We start from the raw sequence: 17,905 nt of genomic DNA, 5'->3' as shown, positions 1-17,905 counted from the left end.
GCATGCCTATAGATGCCTGAGAATCTATCAGCAGCCCTGGCTTCCTTGCTGAAAGGTCAGTAACTGACTGAGATGGATTTGTGGGAATTTGCACAACAACTTTTAAAACTTCAATAGAATATTTCTTCCCTCTTTCCCTGTGTTGTCTTCCTGCTCTGTGGGCTTGTGTCTCTCCCCAGTCTGTCTTTCTCTCCCCCGCCCCGTGTGTGTGTGTGTGTGTGTGTTTCTCTTCCTTTCTCATTCTTTTTCAGTTCACTCCACCAGTCTCTATTCAGTGACAACCCGTAAGAACTATAGCGCTATTTTTCTTTCAGTTGGATTTTTCTGCCTGAGGTTCAATGTTCCTTCACCTTTCTTTAAGAAATCAATATTCTCTATTCGTCCTGACTTAAAACAAAAACAATAACAAAGCAGAAGAAGCAAACTGAGTCAAGGTCTTCCCGTGATCCTCAGTCAACTCTAATGGACTTGTAACACTCAGAGAAAATAACCTTGGAGCTTCAAAGGGAAGCCTTAGCTTCGGGCCGTCAGGTTCCAATCCCCATTTTGCTATTAACTGAGTTAAGAACTGGCTATTCTCTCTTCCCATTCGTACTACAAACCTCACTGATATAAAAGAAGCAACACATTGTTGTTGGAGGATATTCTACATGGCAGATATCCCCAGCACCTGTTACAACATACAATAGATCCAGGACGCTAGCTGATCTAAAATAGCTCCAGACTTCAGCTTTTTGGGTTCCATCCATCCACTTAGTAACTAGTTATTGTGGATTTTCAGGTTACCCAGCAGCCAACATTGATGGAGCACTTTCTAAATCAAGGTGTATTTTATACTCAGTACTCTACAAAGATTATTGTATCTCATTTAAATCCTTTCATCAACTCTCTGGGGGGTTGGGTACCACGAACCACAGAAAAACTAGAAAACCTGTCTGAAGTCAAAAGCTAAGACGCATGGGGACCCAGGCTGGCTGTCCCCAGAGCCCACTTAAGGACCTTCCCAATGGCCTCCAGAGCACTAGCACAGGCTGAACTTGTAGGACAAAGGAGCACCTCTACCTTATACAACCTGGAAACTACAGCAAAGAGTGTTTTCCTTTCTTTTAGTGAGATCTGGATGTGGGGGGGGGGGGGGGAGTGGCTTCATGCGCCCGCCATCTTGCTCACACTGGTGTTTTCCCAAGGAATACCTCAGAGAGGCAAGGGCAATGCAGGGAGGCAGCGTGGGATGCCCATTGGCTCTCAGGGTCTTTTGTCATCTGTGAACTGGCTCCGGTTGGTTGGGTGACTCTGAATGTACCCTTCTCCTGTCACGTGTCGCTCTTGGTGGTACTTCCGCTAAGCGTGGGCTCAAGAACCTGTTCTTTATGGCTTCTTTCTGGCAGACTTCCTCCATCTCACCACAAGAGGTGTGGAGCGAACTCTCTCCGTGAGCCGTCCCAACCTGCAAGGGGAGGCCACCCTTCCTGCACAACCACCAAGATTTCCCACTCACACCAGGCACCTATGCAAAGCCCTCTGCTTAATGAGCTGCCCACTTCAATTCATTTGTGTTACTTAGCAGGATGACTTTCGATCTTTTAAAGCAAGAACAAGAACGAAAAAAAAAGCACTTTCAGATTTGTTACTCTCTGACACAAGGATAGCCCTCTAACTCACACTATAAATTAAAAGATGAAGCCCGGTGACATTCAGGGACTGAGAAGGCCCGTCTGTCAGACCTATAGATGCCAATAATCCACAGAGACTGAGGAATGTACCGGCATGGGAGGATTTATAGCGGGCCAGGGTTCTAAATCCCAGAGGGCAATAACAAATCTGAAGTTTTCCCTCCAAAGAAACCTAAGATTAGAGCAAGAAGCCAGCTCCACCTTGAAGGTCAGTCTGATGCGCCCTAGGTACGGCACAGAACAAGACCACTAGACCACCGAGACCCGCTGCCCATTTACTGAAAGAAAAAAATGAAGGGTGTCCTACGTGAGTGTCCTTGGGCTCCCAGAAAAGAGCGATAAGGAAAGAAGAGATGCCTCTTGCCCTCTGAGCTCTGGAGGGAAGCCTTGAGAAGTTGTGGTGCCTAAGACACATCTGACCTTCCACATCAACCTTCTCCCTCCCATAGAGTCGCGTGCAGCCTGGCTCGTCTTTGCGCTTCGTAGCTCTTCGCGCGCAGCCTGCTTCCCTTGAGTGGAGAGGAGCCACGGCATGCAGCCTGCTCCCCTTGAGTGGAGGAGAGCTGCGGGATACCTCACCTTCCCGCTTCATGCCCATGACCAGGCACTTCTGGTAGCGACAGTACTGGCAGCGGTTACGCTGGCGCTTGTCGATGAGACAATCTTTGTTATCCCGACAGGTGTAGATGAGATCTTTCCTGATGGTCCTTTTGAAGAAACCTTTGCAACCTTCACAGCTGTACACACCGTAGTGCTTCCCTGGTTAGGAGAGAACAACCCATAGACAGCTCCTGTATTTATTCAGAATTTTTATTCAGAATTTTTACACCGCAAAGAAGCCCATGACCACCCACCCCCTAAGGAACTGGTCATAGCCCCTAAGAACAAATAAGGAATCCCAAAGAAGCTGGATCACAGAATCCAAAGTAAGAGTAAATTACTTTTCTGTGTGTCTTTCTCTGTGCCTCCAACTCCAGACAGCATCATTAGAAAATTCCTGGTCTCAGATTTTATTGACATTTATTTTATCAAAGCAACTCTTAGATTTTGTTAAAGAAATATCCTACCTCAGGTCCATATTTTAGTGTACATAATAAATAGAAAGATGCTTAATTGCCATATATTATCCAGCAGGAAAAGAACCTTTGTTTAACTGACATTTCACAAAATTGAAGCCCCAGGTCTTGAAACCCCCACTAAAACTTATCATCTTGTACCAGAATCTCTTGTAACAGAATCCGGAGTTACCGACTGTTGATGAAAGAAAAAATCTATAAAATCTTTACAGCATAACATTAGCCTCAATCTTGAGTTGGTAATACATTCTGATAGTGATTTTGCTTCATCTAGAATAACTAGTTGTATGTTTCACAGTCTCTAGGGTCTCTAGTTGTCCCTGGTAAGAACGGCTAATTTTGAGTCAAGAGAGCTACCTGCCACACCTGTCTCCACACAAGCCCTATGAGTCAGTAACAGGGCTTGCTCTAAGGAACTCTTCTGCATGCTATGGTCATGTGGCCGAAGTCACAGACCCTGAAACTGTATTGAAGCAGATCATTCAAAACACATTTAGGTCTGACTTTAGAATAGACAATTCCATGTAGCCACAGACCCAGTTTTTACTTCTGGTTTATTTATGTCGGTGCTAAAAATCCATTTGAGATCCCCGAGAACCTGCAAATGTAGTGTCCTGCACCTCAGAGCTTACCTGTCTGTCAGTGGAGGCCACCCTAAGATGAAGCGGTGGCTAGAGACAGCCAGCCTGACGAAGTAGCCTGCCTGTGCCCAATTAGTTGGCTATGCTAGTTTTCTGAATTCCCAGCAATGATAAATATGGGCTTTCATCTTGGCCCCAGATAACCTAATACTTTTGGATCTGAAATATTTAACGTTGAGAAGCAGGACCCTAGTCTGACCGTAGTGTGGCAGTCATCCCATGTCTTTACTACCACCTTCAACTAAAATATCTCAAAGAAAATGCTTTGTCAGGCTGTGGCTGACATTCTGTCATGGCGACAGTCATTTCTGCATGATTAGAAAATGAATTGTAAAAGCAAGCAAATGCTGGCCACAACGCTGAGTAAGTCTGGGGCATCTGTAGCTCTCAGTGTCACAGCCTGATGGAGTAGCATCAGTGAGAGGCTGGAGAAACAGCCAGTCAGTCTTCATGGTCTGAGACAAAAAGAGCACGCTCTGTCTTCTCACTCTTTTAAGTAATTGGGACACAGGGTCTCACTATGTAACAGAGGCTCACTCGAACTCATGATCCCCCTGCCTCACCAATAAGTACTGGTATTACAAGCAGGCACCAACACACTTGTCCTTCTCATTCTTCAAAGCAGAGACCCAAATGTGTTAAAAATAAGCTGATGGAGTAAGAAGATGGAATAGGAAGAATGGAGAGAAAGGGAAAACAATTAGGAAAAAAAGCAAATTTAGCAAAATGGAAGAGGATAAGCCAATGAAAACATGTTTTGCCCATAAAAGCATGCTTAAAAAAATCTAGCAGGGTATGAAAGAATAAAATGAAATATGCTCAAATATTAAAGAGTTTCTCTTTCATAGGGATACTATGGAAATTTATTTTACTTTCTCTTTGTACTTTTATGAGTCTTCCAATTTTTTATTGGTTTTATAATTATTTATTTGGGACATTTTATGATTATGAGAAGTAACTTTTTTAAAAATTAAAGAAAAGCTAGCATGGAATATTTCACATCACAGCTTCTCAATCCCAGACACGGACACAATTGTGTTACTCCAGAGAGCAGTCTGGAACATTTCCAGGGAGCCTAATCCTTCAAGATAAAAAAAAAAGAAGAAGGAGAAGAAAGAAAGAAATGCATTTTAGAATCATCAAGACTTCAAGCTCTGAACCCTGTAATAGAAACCTATAAGCTAAGCCTCCAACTGGACCACTATAAAGGGTCTTTTCATTTCACTGGGTACAGTGCACACATGGAGCAGGGGAAGAAACCCTCCTCCGTGATTCTATCTCATGGGGCCCATACCTGAGGATCTGTCCCCACAGATGGCACAGATGTGTTTCACCAGAGACCCAGGGCTGGTGGATGGGTAGTTCATATTTCCAATCCCAGGCAGACCAGGTAAGGGCTTGATGTCCTCAGAGCTGCTGACACTGTTGACCACATTTAGCTGCAAGAGAAACCAACAAAAGCAAAGAATAAAAAGACACAGATAGGCAGGGTAAACCCAATCCCCAGGCCTCCTGCAAGGAGCGTGCACGTGAGATTAGCTCCATTGCAAGAAGTAACTTCCAAGTGCAGGGTTCCCCAAACTGCTCATCTATGACATGAATGTGAGGCCATGGGACAAGAACACAAGATGAAAGAAATCGTTTCTAGAAGCTAAAACATAACCCCAAGCATCACAACACTCTATTAAGCTGTTTGGGTTTCTTTCTTTTATTCATGTGTTTTACTTGAGCTAAGCTCTGCGCCGCACACTTAGGACGATGTCAGCTGTGTGATTTTAAATTTTTTATCAACTACTGACTGCAGCTTCAGCAGTGCACCAGGAGGAGCTATGTCCTTCGGGCAAGATGAGCAGACTCTAAGAGACAAGTCCCTTCCCTAACACACACACACACACACACACACACACACACACACACACACACAAAGCCATTCATCCGTCAATCACTGGACATTCTCCAGGGCACTGAGACACAAAGGCAAATAAAAATGCACATCTAGGGCTTCCTGATAAACTGGAAGAGAAGGACAGGTGCATGGCTCATCTCCAGCACACTGGAGATGCTAGCCCCTGTGTTCAAATCATTGAGCAGCAGTGTCTTAGTCGGGGTTTCTATTCCTGCACAAATATCATGACCAAGAAGCAAGTTGGGGAGGCAAGAGTTTATTCAGCTTACATTTCCACATTGCTGTTGGTCACCAAAGGAAGTCTGGGCTGGAACTCAAGGAGGTCAGGAAGCAGGAGCTGATGCAGAAGCCATGGAAGGATGTTACTAACTGGCTTGCTTCCCCTGGCTTGCTCAGCTTGCTTTCTTATAGAACCCAGGACTACCAGTCCAGGGATAGCACCACTCACAAGGTGCCCTCCCCTTTTGATCATTAATTGAGAAAATGCCTTACAGCTGGATCTCATGGAGGCATTTCCTTAAGGGAGGCTCCTTTCTCTGTGATAACTCCAGCTTGTATCAAGCTGACACAAAACCAGCCAGTACAAGCAGCAAATGGGCAGAACACTCAAGCTTGGTTTTGAACTTGGTGGTAACTAACAGATGATCTTTCCATGAAAATACAAAATCTGTACAGATCCTCTGCAATGCCCAGTAAGCCCTGCCCACCATGGCACGGCGCTGGTGCGTATGATTGTCTGAATATGTAGGTCAGCTTGACCTTCCTGGTCCCCATCCCTTGTCAAAAGTGAGCATTTCCTCCCCACTTGTCCTGGTGCCCTTGAGGAAGTGTCTAAGAGGCTGAAGCTCAGTGCTTTGTAGTTATCAGAGAAAACAGTCATCCAGTCGGAAACCGGCGCACTCAAGCTCAGTGCCCCTGCCTGAGGATGCACAGTGGTCTTGGCTGGGCAAAGAGAGCTGCAAAACCTAGAAGGTCTGTCTCTTGGTCCTCAAAGACATTTGGTCTTCTTGAGGAGTCAGAATATGTACGATTAGGAACCCGTATAAGGGGGTGAGGGCTGGCGAGATGGCTCAGTCAGTCAAGTGCTTCCTGCACGAGTGGGAGAACCTGAGTAAAATCACTAGAATCCATTTTTTTAAAAAAAAAAGGCCAAAATGCGGCGGCGAATGCTCAGAACCCCAGTGCTTGGGAAGTGGAATGGATCCCTGGGACTCTCAGGATGGCAGGCCTAGCTAAAGCAGCAGGTTCCAGGCCAGTGAAAGACCAGCCTCAAATGAAGGGGAGGAGGAGGAGGAGGAAGAGGAGGAGGAGGGGGGAGGGAGGAGGGAGAAGGAGGAAGAGTGGTGAAAGTAAGGACCGACAGACAGATGCAAATGAGACCTGAAGAACAACTGAAGTTGTTCCATGGCCTCCATAGGCATAGGCACACACACACACACACACACACACACACACATATATACCTACAGAGAAAGACACACACACACACACATGCACACACACGCATGCACATGCACAATAGTATAGGCAACTTGAAAGAAAGGGAGGTGACGTGGATCTGCACATGTGTATCCACTAGAACCAACAGGATAATATCTGAGTGCTAATACAGGGTCCACGGAATCCCTGACTTCCAAATTACGTTGTGTAACCATGTAACTGTAAGTGCAAACAGAACCAGAGGTAGGATTTCTCCCTTATTCTGGGATGTTGGCATAGGAAGAACTATTAGTTAAAAACATAACCTACAATAACACCACAGTAGGTTCTTTTCAAAACCACTTGCTTTTCCATTCACTTAGCAAATATTTATTGAGCATGGGAGACAGACAGAGGCTCTGGGTTAAAGGCTATAAATATTTTATTTATTTGTATAATGGATAAAAACATGAGAGAAGAATGGAAGAATTCTTTTCCCTCCTTTTACATGAGGTTAAGCCAGCCTATCTGGAGCACACACCCAGTATTTTATCCTGCTTCTCTGTAGTATAGAGAGGTCCTACACCTAGGAACTCCAAGAGAAAATGGTGCCCAGGCTGGTGCCTGGTGCTTCTCGTATGGCGGGTCTGAGGACGGCTCTTACTGGGGCTTTCTGTCATTTCATCAATGATGCCCATATACCTTTGCAGGCAAGGAACCACAGCATGGCATGAATCGTGACAGTGTACGTTCCAGGCAACAACTTTTCCTAAGTACCCTAAGAGGATATAAGTGAACACTTGGATCCATAAAATAGAAGCCCTTACATCAGATGAGCCCAAAGAAAAATGGCTCTCAACCCTCCTAATGCTGGGACCCTTTAGTATAGTTCCTCACGTTGTGGTGACCCCTAATCATAACATTACTGTACTTCATAACTGTAATTTTGCTACTATCATGAGTCATATGTACATATCTGACATACAGGATATCTGCTATGTGACCCCTGTGAAAGGGTTGTTTGATCTCTCCCAAGGGGGTCACAAGCCACAGCTAGAGAACCATTGCCAAATTGATGGTGACCCTGTCCCCAAATCCCCAGGTGACCAAGAAAGATCCTAGGAGGAAAGGCCACCATCTCAAGAAGATGCTACCAGCCCCCTTCCTCCCACCCAGTCCCTAGCTCTGCAGTTGCAGGTTGCAGCGACCATAGAAGAGTGATAGGTGCATTGTGACCATCTATGGAAAACACAATCACTGCTCTCCAATACTGAAAGTCCATGTGACAACCCAAGGGGGTCTTCCTATCTTTATTCTGTGTAAGGATAAAGGGCTATACATGTCTGAACTCTTTGGGTGTGTATGCCTATTCATATGCAGATGCCAGAGGAAGATGTCAAGTATCCTGTTCCATTACTCCACCATTATTTTCTTGAGACAGGGTCTCTTGCTCAGCCTGGAGCTTGGCTGGTGACAAGTACGCCCCAGCAATCTTCTTGTCTCCATTCCACACAAGGCTGGGATTGCAGCCACACCTAGCTTCTTCCTGGGGATTTGAACTCGGGTCCTCATGCATGTACAGCCTGTGCTCTTACTCACTGAGCCATCTCCATAGCTCCTCATATGAAGGGCTTCCTAGGTTTCTCATATGAAGACAATTAGCTTCGCCATGGTTTTTCCATTTGTTCATTGAAACTCTGTGGAGGTTCTACAAGTAAGAGTAAGAAGATACAGGCACCGTCTCAAAGAGTTGCCGAGTAAAATTGGGTAGGATAGTTGGAAGGAAAGAGCACATGCTGTGGGATCAGGGAAGACTTCCCGAAGGTGGCAGCACTTGGGATAAAACCTGCCCCCAAATGGGTAGGAGATGGGTGGACTAGTGATAGGTTACGGCTTTGAAAGTGAAGGTATAACACCCCAAAACCTATGGAGCAACTGTGCCCACGGGGTAGATATGTATAGCAGGTGATGTTGAGAGACAGGCGTGGTAGCCTTGAAGACTCCGCCGCCTGGCTAGGAGAATGGCAATTAGGGAAATTTTGAGCAGAGGAATTATGGCTTTCAAACTCAGCCAATGAAGCAGGGGTGTAGTAGACCTAGGAAGGATGGGAAAGACGTGCTTAGGTACACACTAGGTCTAGTTGCCTGGTGCCAGGTGCCCGGGATCCTGGATCCAAGGTACTGGGGCTGGCGGGAGACACTGAGCCCTCACCTGTCCTCGAAGCTTCCTGCCCCACCCCCTTGACTCGGAAGCCATGAAGGAGCAGAGCAGTTTTACACATTCTCTTCCCGTTCTGAGTCAGCAGCTCCTCTCCCACTTCTCCATGAATTCCGACGGTGGTGGGACAAAGTGCTCAGGACGAGTGGCTTTCCTCCATCCGACCCTCTGGCTAGCTCAGGGCCTGTGTGGGCTGAGACCACCGGTGGTGCGAGGGATTCAAAGGGAGCGGGCAGTGGAAGGCAGCTGTCGTCAATGCAAGCCTATTAGCTGCCTGGCCCCAGAGTCCCTGAACCTTGACTGTCTCATTCCATTAGAGGCAGCTCTGCTGAAACAGGCACTTTAGAGCTGAAATTCAGCAGGCGATCTGACCTGCCACTGCACGCAGGCTCGCTCGCTGTGCCTGGGACAGGAGCACGCTGGCTCATCTATTCTGTGCAGATTGACCCAGTGGCTGATGCTTCCTGCATACCTCTGGAGCCATTTCAGAACACTGGCTCCATTCCTGAGCCGTCTCCAGCCTCCAATGTTTCACCCAGGCTAGGTTTGGAGTAGTGTCGGTGTTCCAGGGTATAGACCCCACCGCTAATCTTGGAATGGGTCCAACCTACCACCTGGAAGCTGGTTTGGCCCTACTCTTCCTCACTATAGATTTTGGTGTTTGGTTTTTGGTTTTTGGTTTTTTGTTTGTTTGGTTTTGGTTTTGGTTTTTTGGTTTTGTTTTTGTTTTCACGACAGGGTTTCTCTGTGTAGCCCTGGCTGTCCTGGAACTCACTCTGTAGAGCAGGCTGGCCTCGAACTCAGAAATCTGTCTGCCTCTGCCTCCCAAGTGCTGGGATTAAAGGCGTGTGCCACCACTGCCCGGCTTCACTACAGATCTTGACCAGGTCCTTCCTACCACTTAGCAGAGATTGTTTCCTCTTCTCTGGACTAGATCAGTGGTTTTCAAATCGTGTGCGTGTGTGTGTGTGTGTGTGTGTGTGTGTGCTCACGTGCACACATGTGTGTTCCCTAGCTTTGAAAAAGTTGAGGCTTCTTATATTCTGAATTTGCTTCAACCAAATCTGATTTGTTTCTTAAGACAGCATCTCACTCTGTATCCCAAACTCGCTCTGAAATGATCTTCCTGCCTCTGCCTCCCAAGCACAGGCCCTGCAGGTGAGCACTACTGTGTCCAGCTAGCCAAGACTTTTTTTTTAATGGACATGTATATTAGACTCCCAAACCATTTTGTTTTGAAGATGTTATAGTTTGATTTCTATTTATCATCAGATTGGATCTTTAGGTCTACTCCAACAATAATGTTTTCAGTTTTATGAAGATATTTGCTATTAAAAAAATGCAAACATTTGAGAGGGTGAGGACTCAGTTGTCAATAAATTACTAAGCAAAACAAAACAAAAACAACCAAACCAGAAGCAAATCAATAAGGATCCCAGTCAGGCAGTGTGGGTTGGCAGGGGAGAAAGAAGTGGGGGACTCCAGATATTTGTGGGACCTTTTCAGAGTCTTTCCAACAGAATTATAGTAACAAGAATATAGCATTTTATACACATACACACACACACACACGCATATGTGTGAGTACACACATACATTGAAATATGTAGCCTAGATGACTACATAAAGTATTTAGGTTGTCTCTTAGATATATATCTGGTATCTAGACATTGGTCTTTCTACTATGATGCTCCCAAAGGGGACTGAATCATATAATCATATATCACATAATCATATATGCCATATGTATCATATGTAGGGCAGATATATGTATACACACATATATATGATATATTATATAGATATGATTCAATCATGAATGTATATATATAAAATCTCTAGTACCTAGGACATGGCTCTGAGACTACTGACTGAGACAAACTTCTCTGGAACCTTTCAGCAACACACTATACCTTATTGGTTTGGTGTTCAATATGTATCATGTAAGAATAATATTATTAACAGTATCTTCTGGCTGCCACAGAGCATTAAAGACCTCGAGAAGCACTTTTCAAATCCACATCTCCTTTGACATTCATTAAAATCCTTTTAGGAAAATCAGGGCAAGCATTTGTGCCCCACAGTAGAGAAAATGAAACTCAAACAGAAATAAGCTGAAGTGGTTAGCGAAAGGTCACACGGTCCCTTCCACTCTGTGCCAGCTCAGTTCTCCTTGGTTCCTCAAGATGGAAAACCCAGAGTGCACTCATAGGAATGCAAAGAGAAGAAGCAGAACAGAGTGGAAGACCCCGTCTGCTGTCCCACAACGAGCAAGCACTTCCTCCCCTCATCACTCCGGAGTCGTACTCACAGGTCACAAGAGCATGCTTCAGTGGCCAGTTCCCACACACCCAGCGCTGAGCCGAGAAGGCAGGATGCAGGAACAATCCCTACCCAAGGTCTCTGAGTCTCCGTGATTAACACCAAAGCCTTTTAGCCGCGTATCATCTGGTTAACTGGGCAAAGTTCTGTTGCGCGTGGTTCCGGAGACCAAGCCCGGAGCGCAGCTCCCAGTCTGAGGGCTGCCTCACCAGCATTTGGCAAGCTTAATATAGCTTCCAAAGCCAAACTTGGCCCAGCCTTTGCACACAGCCCAGTTGGCCAGCACCGAAGCTTTCAGCTGACCTTTCAACCCCGATCCCTCTGTACAGGCATACGGCCCAGGAATAGCGGCTCCGACACACAGGGCTGTGGAGATGAACTTAGTGGCCAGGTTTGGCTTAGTCAGGAGACTCTGCTGTGATTGCTAAAGGCAGCCTCCGGGAGACAGTGCTGTCTGCTTTCTACCCCCAGGACCTGTCACTCTCCCAACTTACCCTGGTTTATATGTCTTCATAGATAACAGTGATTGTTGTTTTCAATTATCCTGTTTATTCTTTAGGATTTTATTTGTTTTGAATGCTCAGCAACATTTATACCATTTTTACATCCCCAAATCCCAGGTGGTGTCGTATAGCACTGTAGGCCCTCACAAACAGTTTTTTACTTATGTTTGCATTTATTCACTAATTTAGTAAGTGTGCACATGTGAGTGCTTGAGTGTGTGTCTGCGTGCGTGTGTGTGTGTGTGTGTGCGCGTGCTCGTGCATGCGTGCGTGCATGCCTGTGTGTGTTCCTATATGTGGAGACCAGCAGTCACCCGCTGAGAGTATTTATCATTCAGTAGCTCTTCACCTCATTTTGTTGAGACAGGTTCTCTCACTGGGGCCTGGAGTTCACTGGTATGGCTAGACTGGTTAGCCACTGAGACCTCTGCAGTGTAGGGGTTACACGCACAAGTACCACACCCAGCATTATCTGTGAGTTCTACGGACTGAATCCAGGCCCCCAATCTTGTGCAGCAAGCACTTTACCGCCTGTGCTGTCTTCCAGCCTCTGTTCTTGTGTCTGTTTGTTTGTTTGTTTGTTTGTTTGTTTGTTTGTTTGTTTGTTTTTTGAGACAGGTTTTCATTCTGTAGTCCAGGCTGGCCTTGAACTCATTATACAGCCTCCGAGGCGGGCCTTAATCTCACTCTACAGCTTCCCAGGTTGGCCTTGAACTTGTAGGTCTCTTTCTACTTCAGACTTCCAGGCATTTGGATTACAGACAGGAGCCACGAGGACTCATTTATTTAAATGAATGGTAATGCCCTTTGCAAAACCTAACTTTCCTCGCTACACTGAGATGTATCTTTCTAACGATCAGGCTTCGTTTGACTCTCCTTCCTTAAATGTGCTTCTAGAAAAGACAGTGAATAAACAAACCCCATTCATTCTCAACGGCTGGGAATGGCACATACATTCCAGCGGCCACCTCTGAGGTCCTAGCACCCATGATCAGGCAGTACATGGTTTCTTCTCTGCTCCCCCTGGGTTTTGTTCTTGCATATGTAGTCCACACAGCACGTGACTGCTCTGCATGATGTCGCCTATATACTCACTACCCTGATTTCCTGGGTGTCAGGGTAACAGGCTCTAAGAAATTTAGAAGACTAACCAGTCCCAGGATCTGCAAACGAACTCCAGGAAAGGTCATGCTATAGTCTGAAGACCAGCAAGCCGAAGGCTGAGAAAGAGCCAATGTGTCAGCTCAAGACCAAAGACCGAAAAGTATTACATACACACAACACCAGGACTCGAGAGGCCATTCCATGGGTAAAGTGACTTTTGAGCAAGCATGAGTTTGGATCCCCAACAGTCATGTCACAGCCATAGGTGGTAGAGTTCATCTGAACGCCACCCCTACCCATGCTAGGAATGACGATGGACTGATCCTATAGACCACTGGCCAGCCAGCCTAGCTAAGACACTGTACTCCAGGCTTAAACCCTGTCTCAAAAAGTAGGGTTGAGAAATGACTGAGGAAGAAACACCAAGCTGACTTCTGGCCTCCACACCCACAGGAACGCATACACACACACACACACACACACACACACAAACACACACACACACACACACACAACTCCTAGGCTGTAGGATAGTTCTTTCTTACTCGTTTGGCTTACCAGTCTTTTTTTCTAATCTGACCTTCAGGTGATCAGATGGTAACTGTCCATATTATAGTACGTATGCTGGCTTATTCATTCTACCTATGAGTAACCTATAAATGTTAGCCTCATCAAAAACTGTCATAGAAACATTCATAATAATGTATATATAGAAACTGAACATCATAAAGACTACCAATGTTATCCCCCCTCCCCCCCAAAGAATGCAGAAGGAAGGAGAAAGAAAGGTATAGTATATAAAATTTTTGTTCTAAATCTTCACTTCTAAAGTCCCATGCCCTATGTGCTGCGCCCTTGTCTAGAATAGGGACAGCCTGTTTCTCCATTCGCCAGTAATAGAATCATCTCCATGGTTTTCTTTGGTCATGCTGTCTATGGGGAGAATCATCTTGGTTATGTTAGCTGAGGTGAGAAGACCTGCCCATTTTCCTTTGGGGAGGGGTTACTGGACTGTATAATCGTGGAGAAAGAAAGCTAAGCACTAGTAGTGGCACTAGTCTATACTGCTCTCAGCTTCTTGACTATGGCTATAATGTGTCTCAACTTCTTCACAGTAATGGACAGACTGAGATACAGAACTGTGCACTAAAAACAAATCCTTTCTCCCATAAGTTGTCTTTGTCCAGAGACTTTTATCACAGCGACAGGAAAAGAAACTAAGACAGCACTCATTTGAAAGACCATGACAAACCATTTCCCAGATTGGTTGTTGCTCCTTTAGCCTAAGACACAGGGACTAGCAGGCTAGGCCCATTGGAAGCACGGGCATCTCAAAGCAGAAGACCAATACTTGCTTTTGTAAGCTTTGATAACCGAAATCGTTTTTCTTTAAAGAATTTTTATTTCGTGTGTGTGTTTTACCTATGTCTATGCATGTGTTTCACATGTGTGCAGCATCTGAGGATGCTTTAAGACACCCAGATATGGATATTGGCTACCCTGGAGCGGGAGTTACAGGCAATTCTGAGACACGATATGGACACTGGGAACCAAACTCAGGTCCTCCGTGAGAGCAGTAAGGGCCCTTCATCACTGAGCACTCCAGCCTGGGGGTTATATTTCCATATAGCATTATTGTAGCATTAACCAACCAGTCTAAGAGAGGAAAGCTGCCAATCTTAGAGGGGAAGGCAAGGTCATCTGGCCATCCTGGGGGTGCCACAGAGCACAGTGACCCAGGTCTGCTGTGTGATAGACCTTTTCTCCACTGCAGCAGGAGACACTCAGAATTCAGGTCAAGTTTTCACCTTGACTCCTCTTTGTCTCAGACACGCATGGATGTATGGATACCTAGTTCTAGATTTGTCTGTGTGCTGTGCCTGCCTTTCCCCTCTGTTAAAAAATGCTTAGCAAAGACTTGCCCTGATCATTTCTGTATTCCCTTTAACAAAAGCATATAGTATCTCATTGCCTAGATACTTGTTTGTATGTAAGCGTTCATGAGTGCACATAGGTACTGAGGTCAGAGATTGACACAGGTGCTCACAAAGTCCTCAGAGGCCCTCCTATCCCAACACTGGGACTGCAGGCCCATGCTGCCATGCCCCACCCCCTTTTGGTAGAGGCTGGGAATCTGAGCATGTTCCTTATGTTCGTATGGCAAGCACCTTGCTGGCAGAGCCCATTTCTCCAAGCCCCTAGATCATTGGCTCTCAACCTTCCTAATACTGCAACCCTTATTATTTTCGTTGGTACTTCATAACTGCATTTTGCTACAGTTATGAATCATATTGTAAACACCTGTATCTTCTGATGGTCTTAGGCGACCCCTATGAAAGAGTTGGTTGACCCTCAAAGAAAGGGGTTGCAACCCACAGGTTGAGAACCTCTGCCCTAGATACTCATTGCAGTAGAAGAATCAAAGGGGGTCTCTACAAACACCCTCAGAGAGGTGTTGAAATCAAAGCCATTAAGCCCACCAGGAACGTGCCCTTGTGGTCCCAGTCTTTGGGACCACAAGTTGTTGTGAGGTCACAGAATTTCTTGAACTGAAGGCACAAACAATGAGGTTCTGAAGGAACCAGGCTCCAGAGCCAATGCAATTGCTTCAGCAAGCCCTCGGTGAGCACTTGCCTATGGCTCAGGCTCCAGGTGTGGGACCAGTCTGTGATCTACCCGCTAGGAGCAGCGTCAGGCCTCAAGGATTGGCTAAACTAGCCTTGGAGAAGTATAACCTACCTGGGAGCTGGGTGGAGCTACCAAGTTGATTCCTGGAGGAGCTGCCAGTGCTCCTGAGGGTGGACCCATGGCAGAAGTGATGACTCTATACGGAGAGCCAAGAGCATTGAGGGGGGTTCCCACAGCACTCAGCGTCCGGGGGGCACTCACTGGGGTGTCTGTGTAGCTGGGGTGGCTGTCCATTGGCTTCCCCGTGGGCAAGGCTACTGAAGGGCTCATGGACGTCGAGCCAGTGTGACCAGGGGAGCCTGTGAAAGGAAACACATACAGTGAGACATTAAGGAAGCAATGCTAGGGCTCCTGTGGACACAGGCCCAGCCCAGCCCTAAGTTTGTTTCCTGGGTCCTTTCCCTCCTTTGGGCCTCTTCTACAAATACTAGTTGCTCAGATAAGCAAAGTGCAGGGATAGGAGAGGGGCTGGCCTAGGAGAGGGAAACTCCATGATGTCTTAGTTCTCTGAGGTTACATCTGCATCCGCTATAACTGGACCAAGATGCACAGCAAGTACAAACCATGACACCGCCCACGAGTCCCAGACCTCTGTGACTTTGTTCTGGGGCAGTCAGTCAAGCAGGGCAAGTCAATGCCCATGTGAGGAACAGAGCCAACAGGTACCAGAGCTTCACCAAGATTCCCTTCCTCAGTCCACTAACCCATATGCCAATTGGCATGAATGAAATGTCTCTGTGGGCACCAGGGCCTGGGAAGCACAGGAAGACTCATGTACTTGTGCTGGTAGACAGTACTTCCACGGTGGCTGCAGGGACAGGCACTGAGCCACTAGCACCTATGGAAGAGGTTCTAGGAGCCTGGGAGTAGTGACAGAGTGATTATCTACACTTCTAGGCTCAGTTGAACCATGTTCCCTGTAGCCAGTAACTAATGCAAGATGAAAGAGATGGGCAGGTGCTTTCCTGCCCTCTTGAGAGCCCACCATGGAACGCTCTCTCCAGCAAAGATGTACAGCCAAGTCTCTGCAAAACAGGAGGAGAAAACACAGCAAGAGCAGCCCGCCCTGAGCGGCTGATCTGAAAGGTCAGATGCAAAGACATGCACAAAATCGCTGCCCTCCACTCTGCGGTGCACCTTGTTATATACAGAGACAGAAAGTGAGAAAGCGGAGTGTTCAGCATGGCCTGCCTAGGTCACACTGTGAGCTACGCTCTATGTGAGGTAGGTTGGGTCCTGAGCAATCAGTACTAGGATTAGGAGACAGGGAACAGCCTTCCCCGTTAAAGTTCTGGAGTTGAGCAAGAGGCATCAGAAAGTAACTGTGGAATGGGTTGTAAATATAAATACCCACTAGGAAGATGCCCACCCGAGTTTCCCTTGGCCCTTCTGCTTCCTCAGTTAAGGTCTACCTACGCAAAGGAGTTACTCTAGGGCTGGCGAGATGGCGCACTTGGGAAAAGCACAAATTGCTAGGTCTAGAGACTGGAGTTCAAACCCTGGAAAACAAATAGTGGAAGGTAAAAAAAAAACTGGCTCCCACAAATTGTCCTCTGACTCTTGTACATGTATGTGGCATGTGGGTTTACGTATTTAAACACACACACACACAGAGAGAGAGAGAGAGAGAGAGAGAGAGAGAGAGAGAGAGAGAGAGAATGAATGCAAAAAATTAAAGAGGGAACAATCAGTTTATGCAGAGAACATTCTCAACTTAAGACCCCACACTCATCCCCACCTGGACCCAACATTCTACTTTTGTCTAAAATTATATCATTCTGAAGGGAATTTAAACTTTTTTTAGAAGCAATGATTTTAGAGAACTACAAAGTGTAATGGCTAGTCTTCATTATCAACTTGACTAGACTGAGAAGATACACCTGGGCAAGTCTGTTTCCAGAGAGGTTTAACTGAGAAGGAAAGACTCACCCTAAATGTAGGCATTATGACCCAGGGATGGGGATTCGGAACTAAATAAAAGGAGCAAAAAAAGGACCATGCCCATTTTAAAAAATGTATTTATTTATTTACTTGTTTGTGTGAGAGCAAGTGTGTGTGTGTGTGTGTGTGTGTGTGTGTGTGTGTGTGTGTGTGTGTTCATCTGCTACTGACTTTTCTCTTTCTCTGCTTCCTGCTCTGTTTAGATAAGAGAAAGTGGCCCTACATCACAGACAGACAGACGCTAGTCCTACTGCACTGCCTCTCCTGCTGTTCTGGACTGCAACCCTTGAAATTGAAGCCAAAATAGATCCTTCTTCCCTTAAGTGGTTGCTTTTTCCCAGGTACTTTGTCATGAACCAAGGAACAATACACCACATAGAGAGTTCATTGTTTTTGGAAGGACGGAAGGAGCAG

The 17,905-nt window shown here is 46.1% G+C and overlaps 1 protein-coding gene across 2 annotated transcripts in view; it reads right to left on the bottom strand.

The window, feature by feature from the left end:
- Rxrg (retinoid X receptor gamma) overlaps window positions 1-17,905 on the bottom strand; it is a 41,249-nt gene that overhangs the window by 9,740 nt on the left and 13,604 nt on the right. Inside the window, exons 2-4 of one of the 2 annotated variants that reach the window (XM_021157140.3) lie at window positions 15,602-15,849; window positions 4,685-4,829; window positions 2,253-2,432 (exon numbers count right to left, since the gene is read on the bottom strand). In XM_021157140.3, coding sequence (XP_021012799.1) covers window positions 2,253-2,432; window positions 4,685-4,829; window positions 15,602-15,849 — 573 coding nt within the window. Of the gene's footprint in view, window positions 1-2,252; window positions 2,433-4,684; window positions 4,830-11,244; window positions 11,480-15,601; window positions 15,850-17,905 lie in introns of those variants that run through there. The other variant, XM_021157147.3, reaches the window with a different exon arrangement.

This window comes from Mus caroli, unplaced genomic scaffold (genome assembly GCF_978045245.1).
Source record: "Mus caroli unplaced genomic scaffold, Mus_caroli_1 scaffold_1, whole genome shotgun sequence".
Lineage (NCBI taxonomy): Eukaryota > Metazoa > Chordata > Mammalia > Rodentia > Muridae > Mus > Mus caroli.
This window is presented reverse-complemented; position numbering and strand designations above follow the sequence as displayed.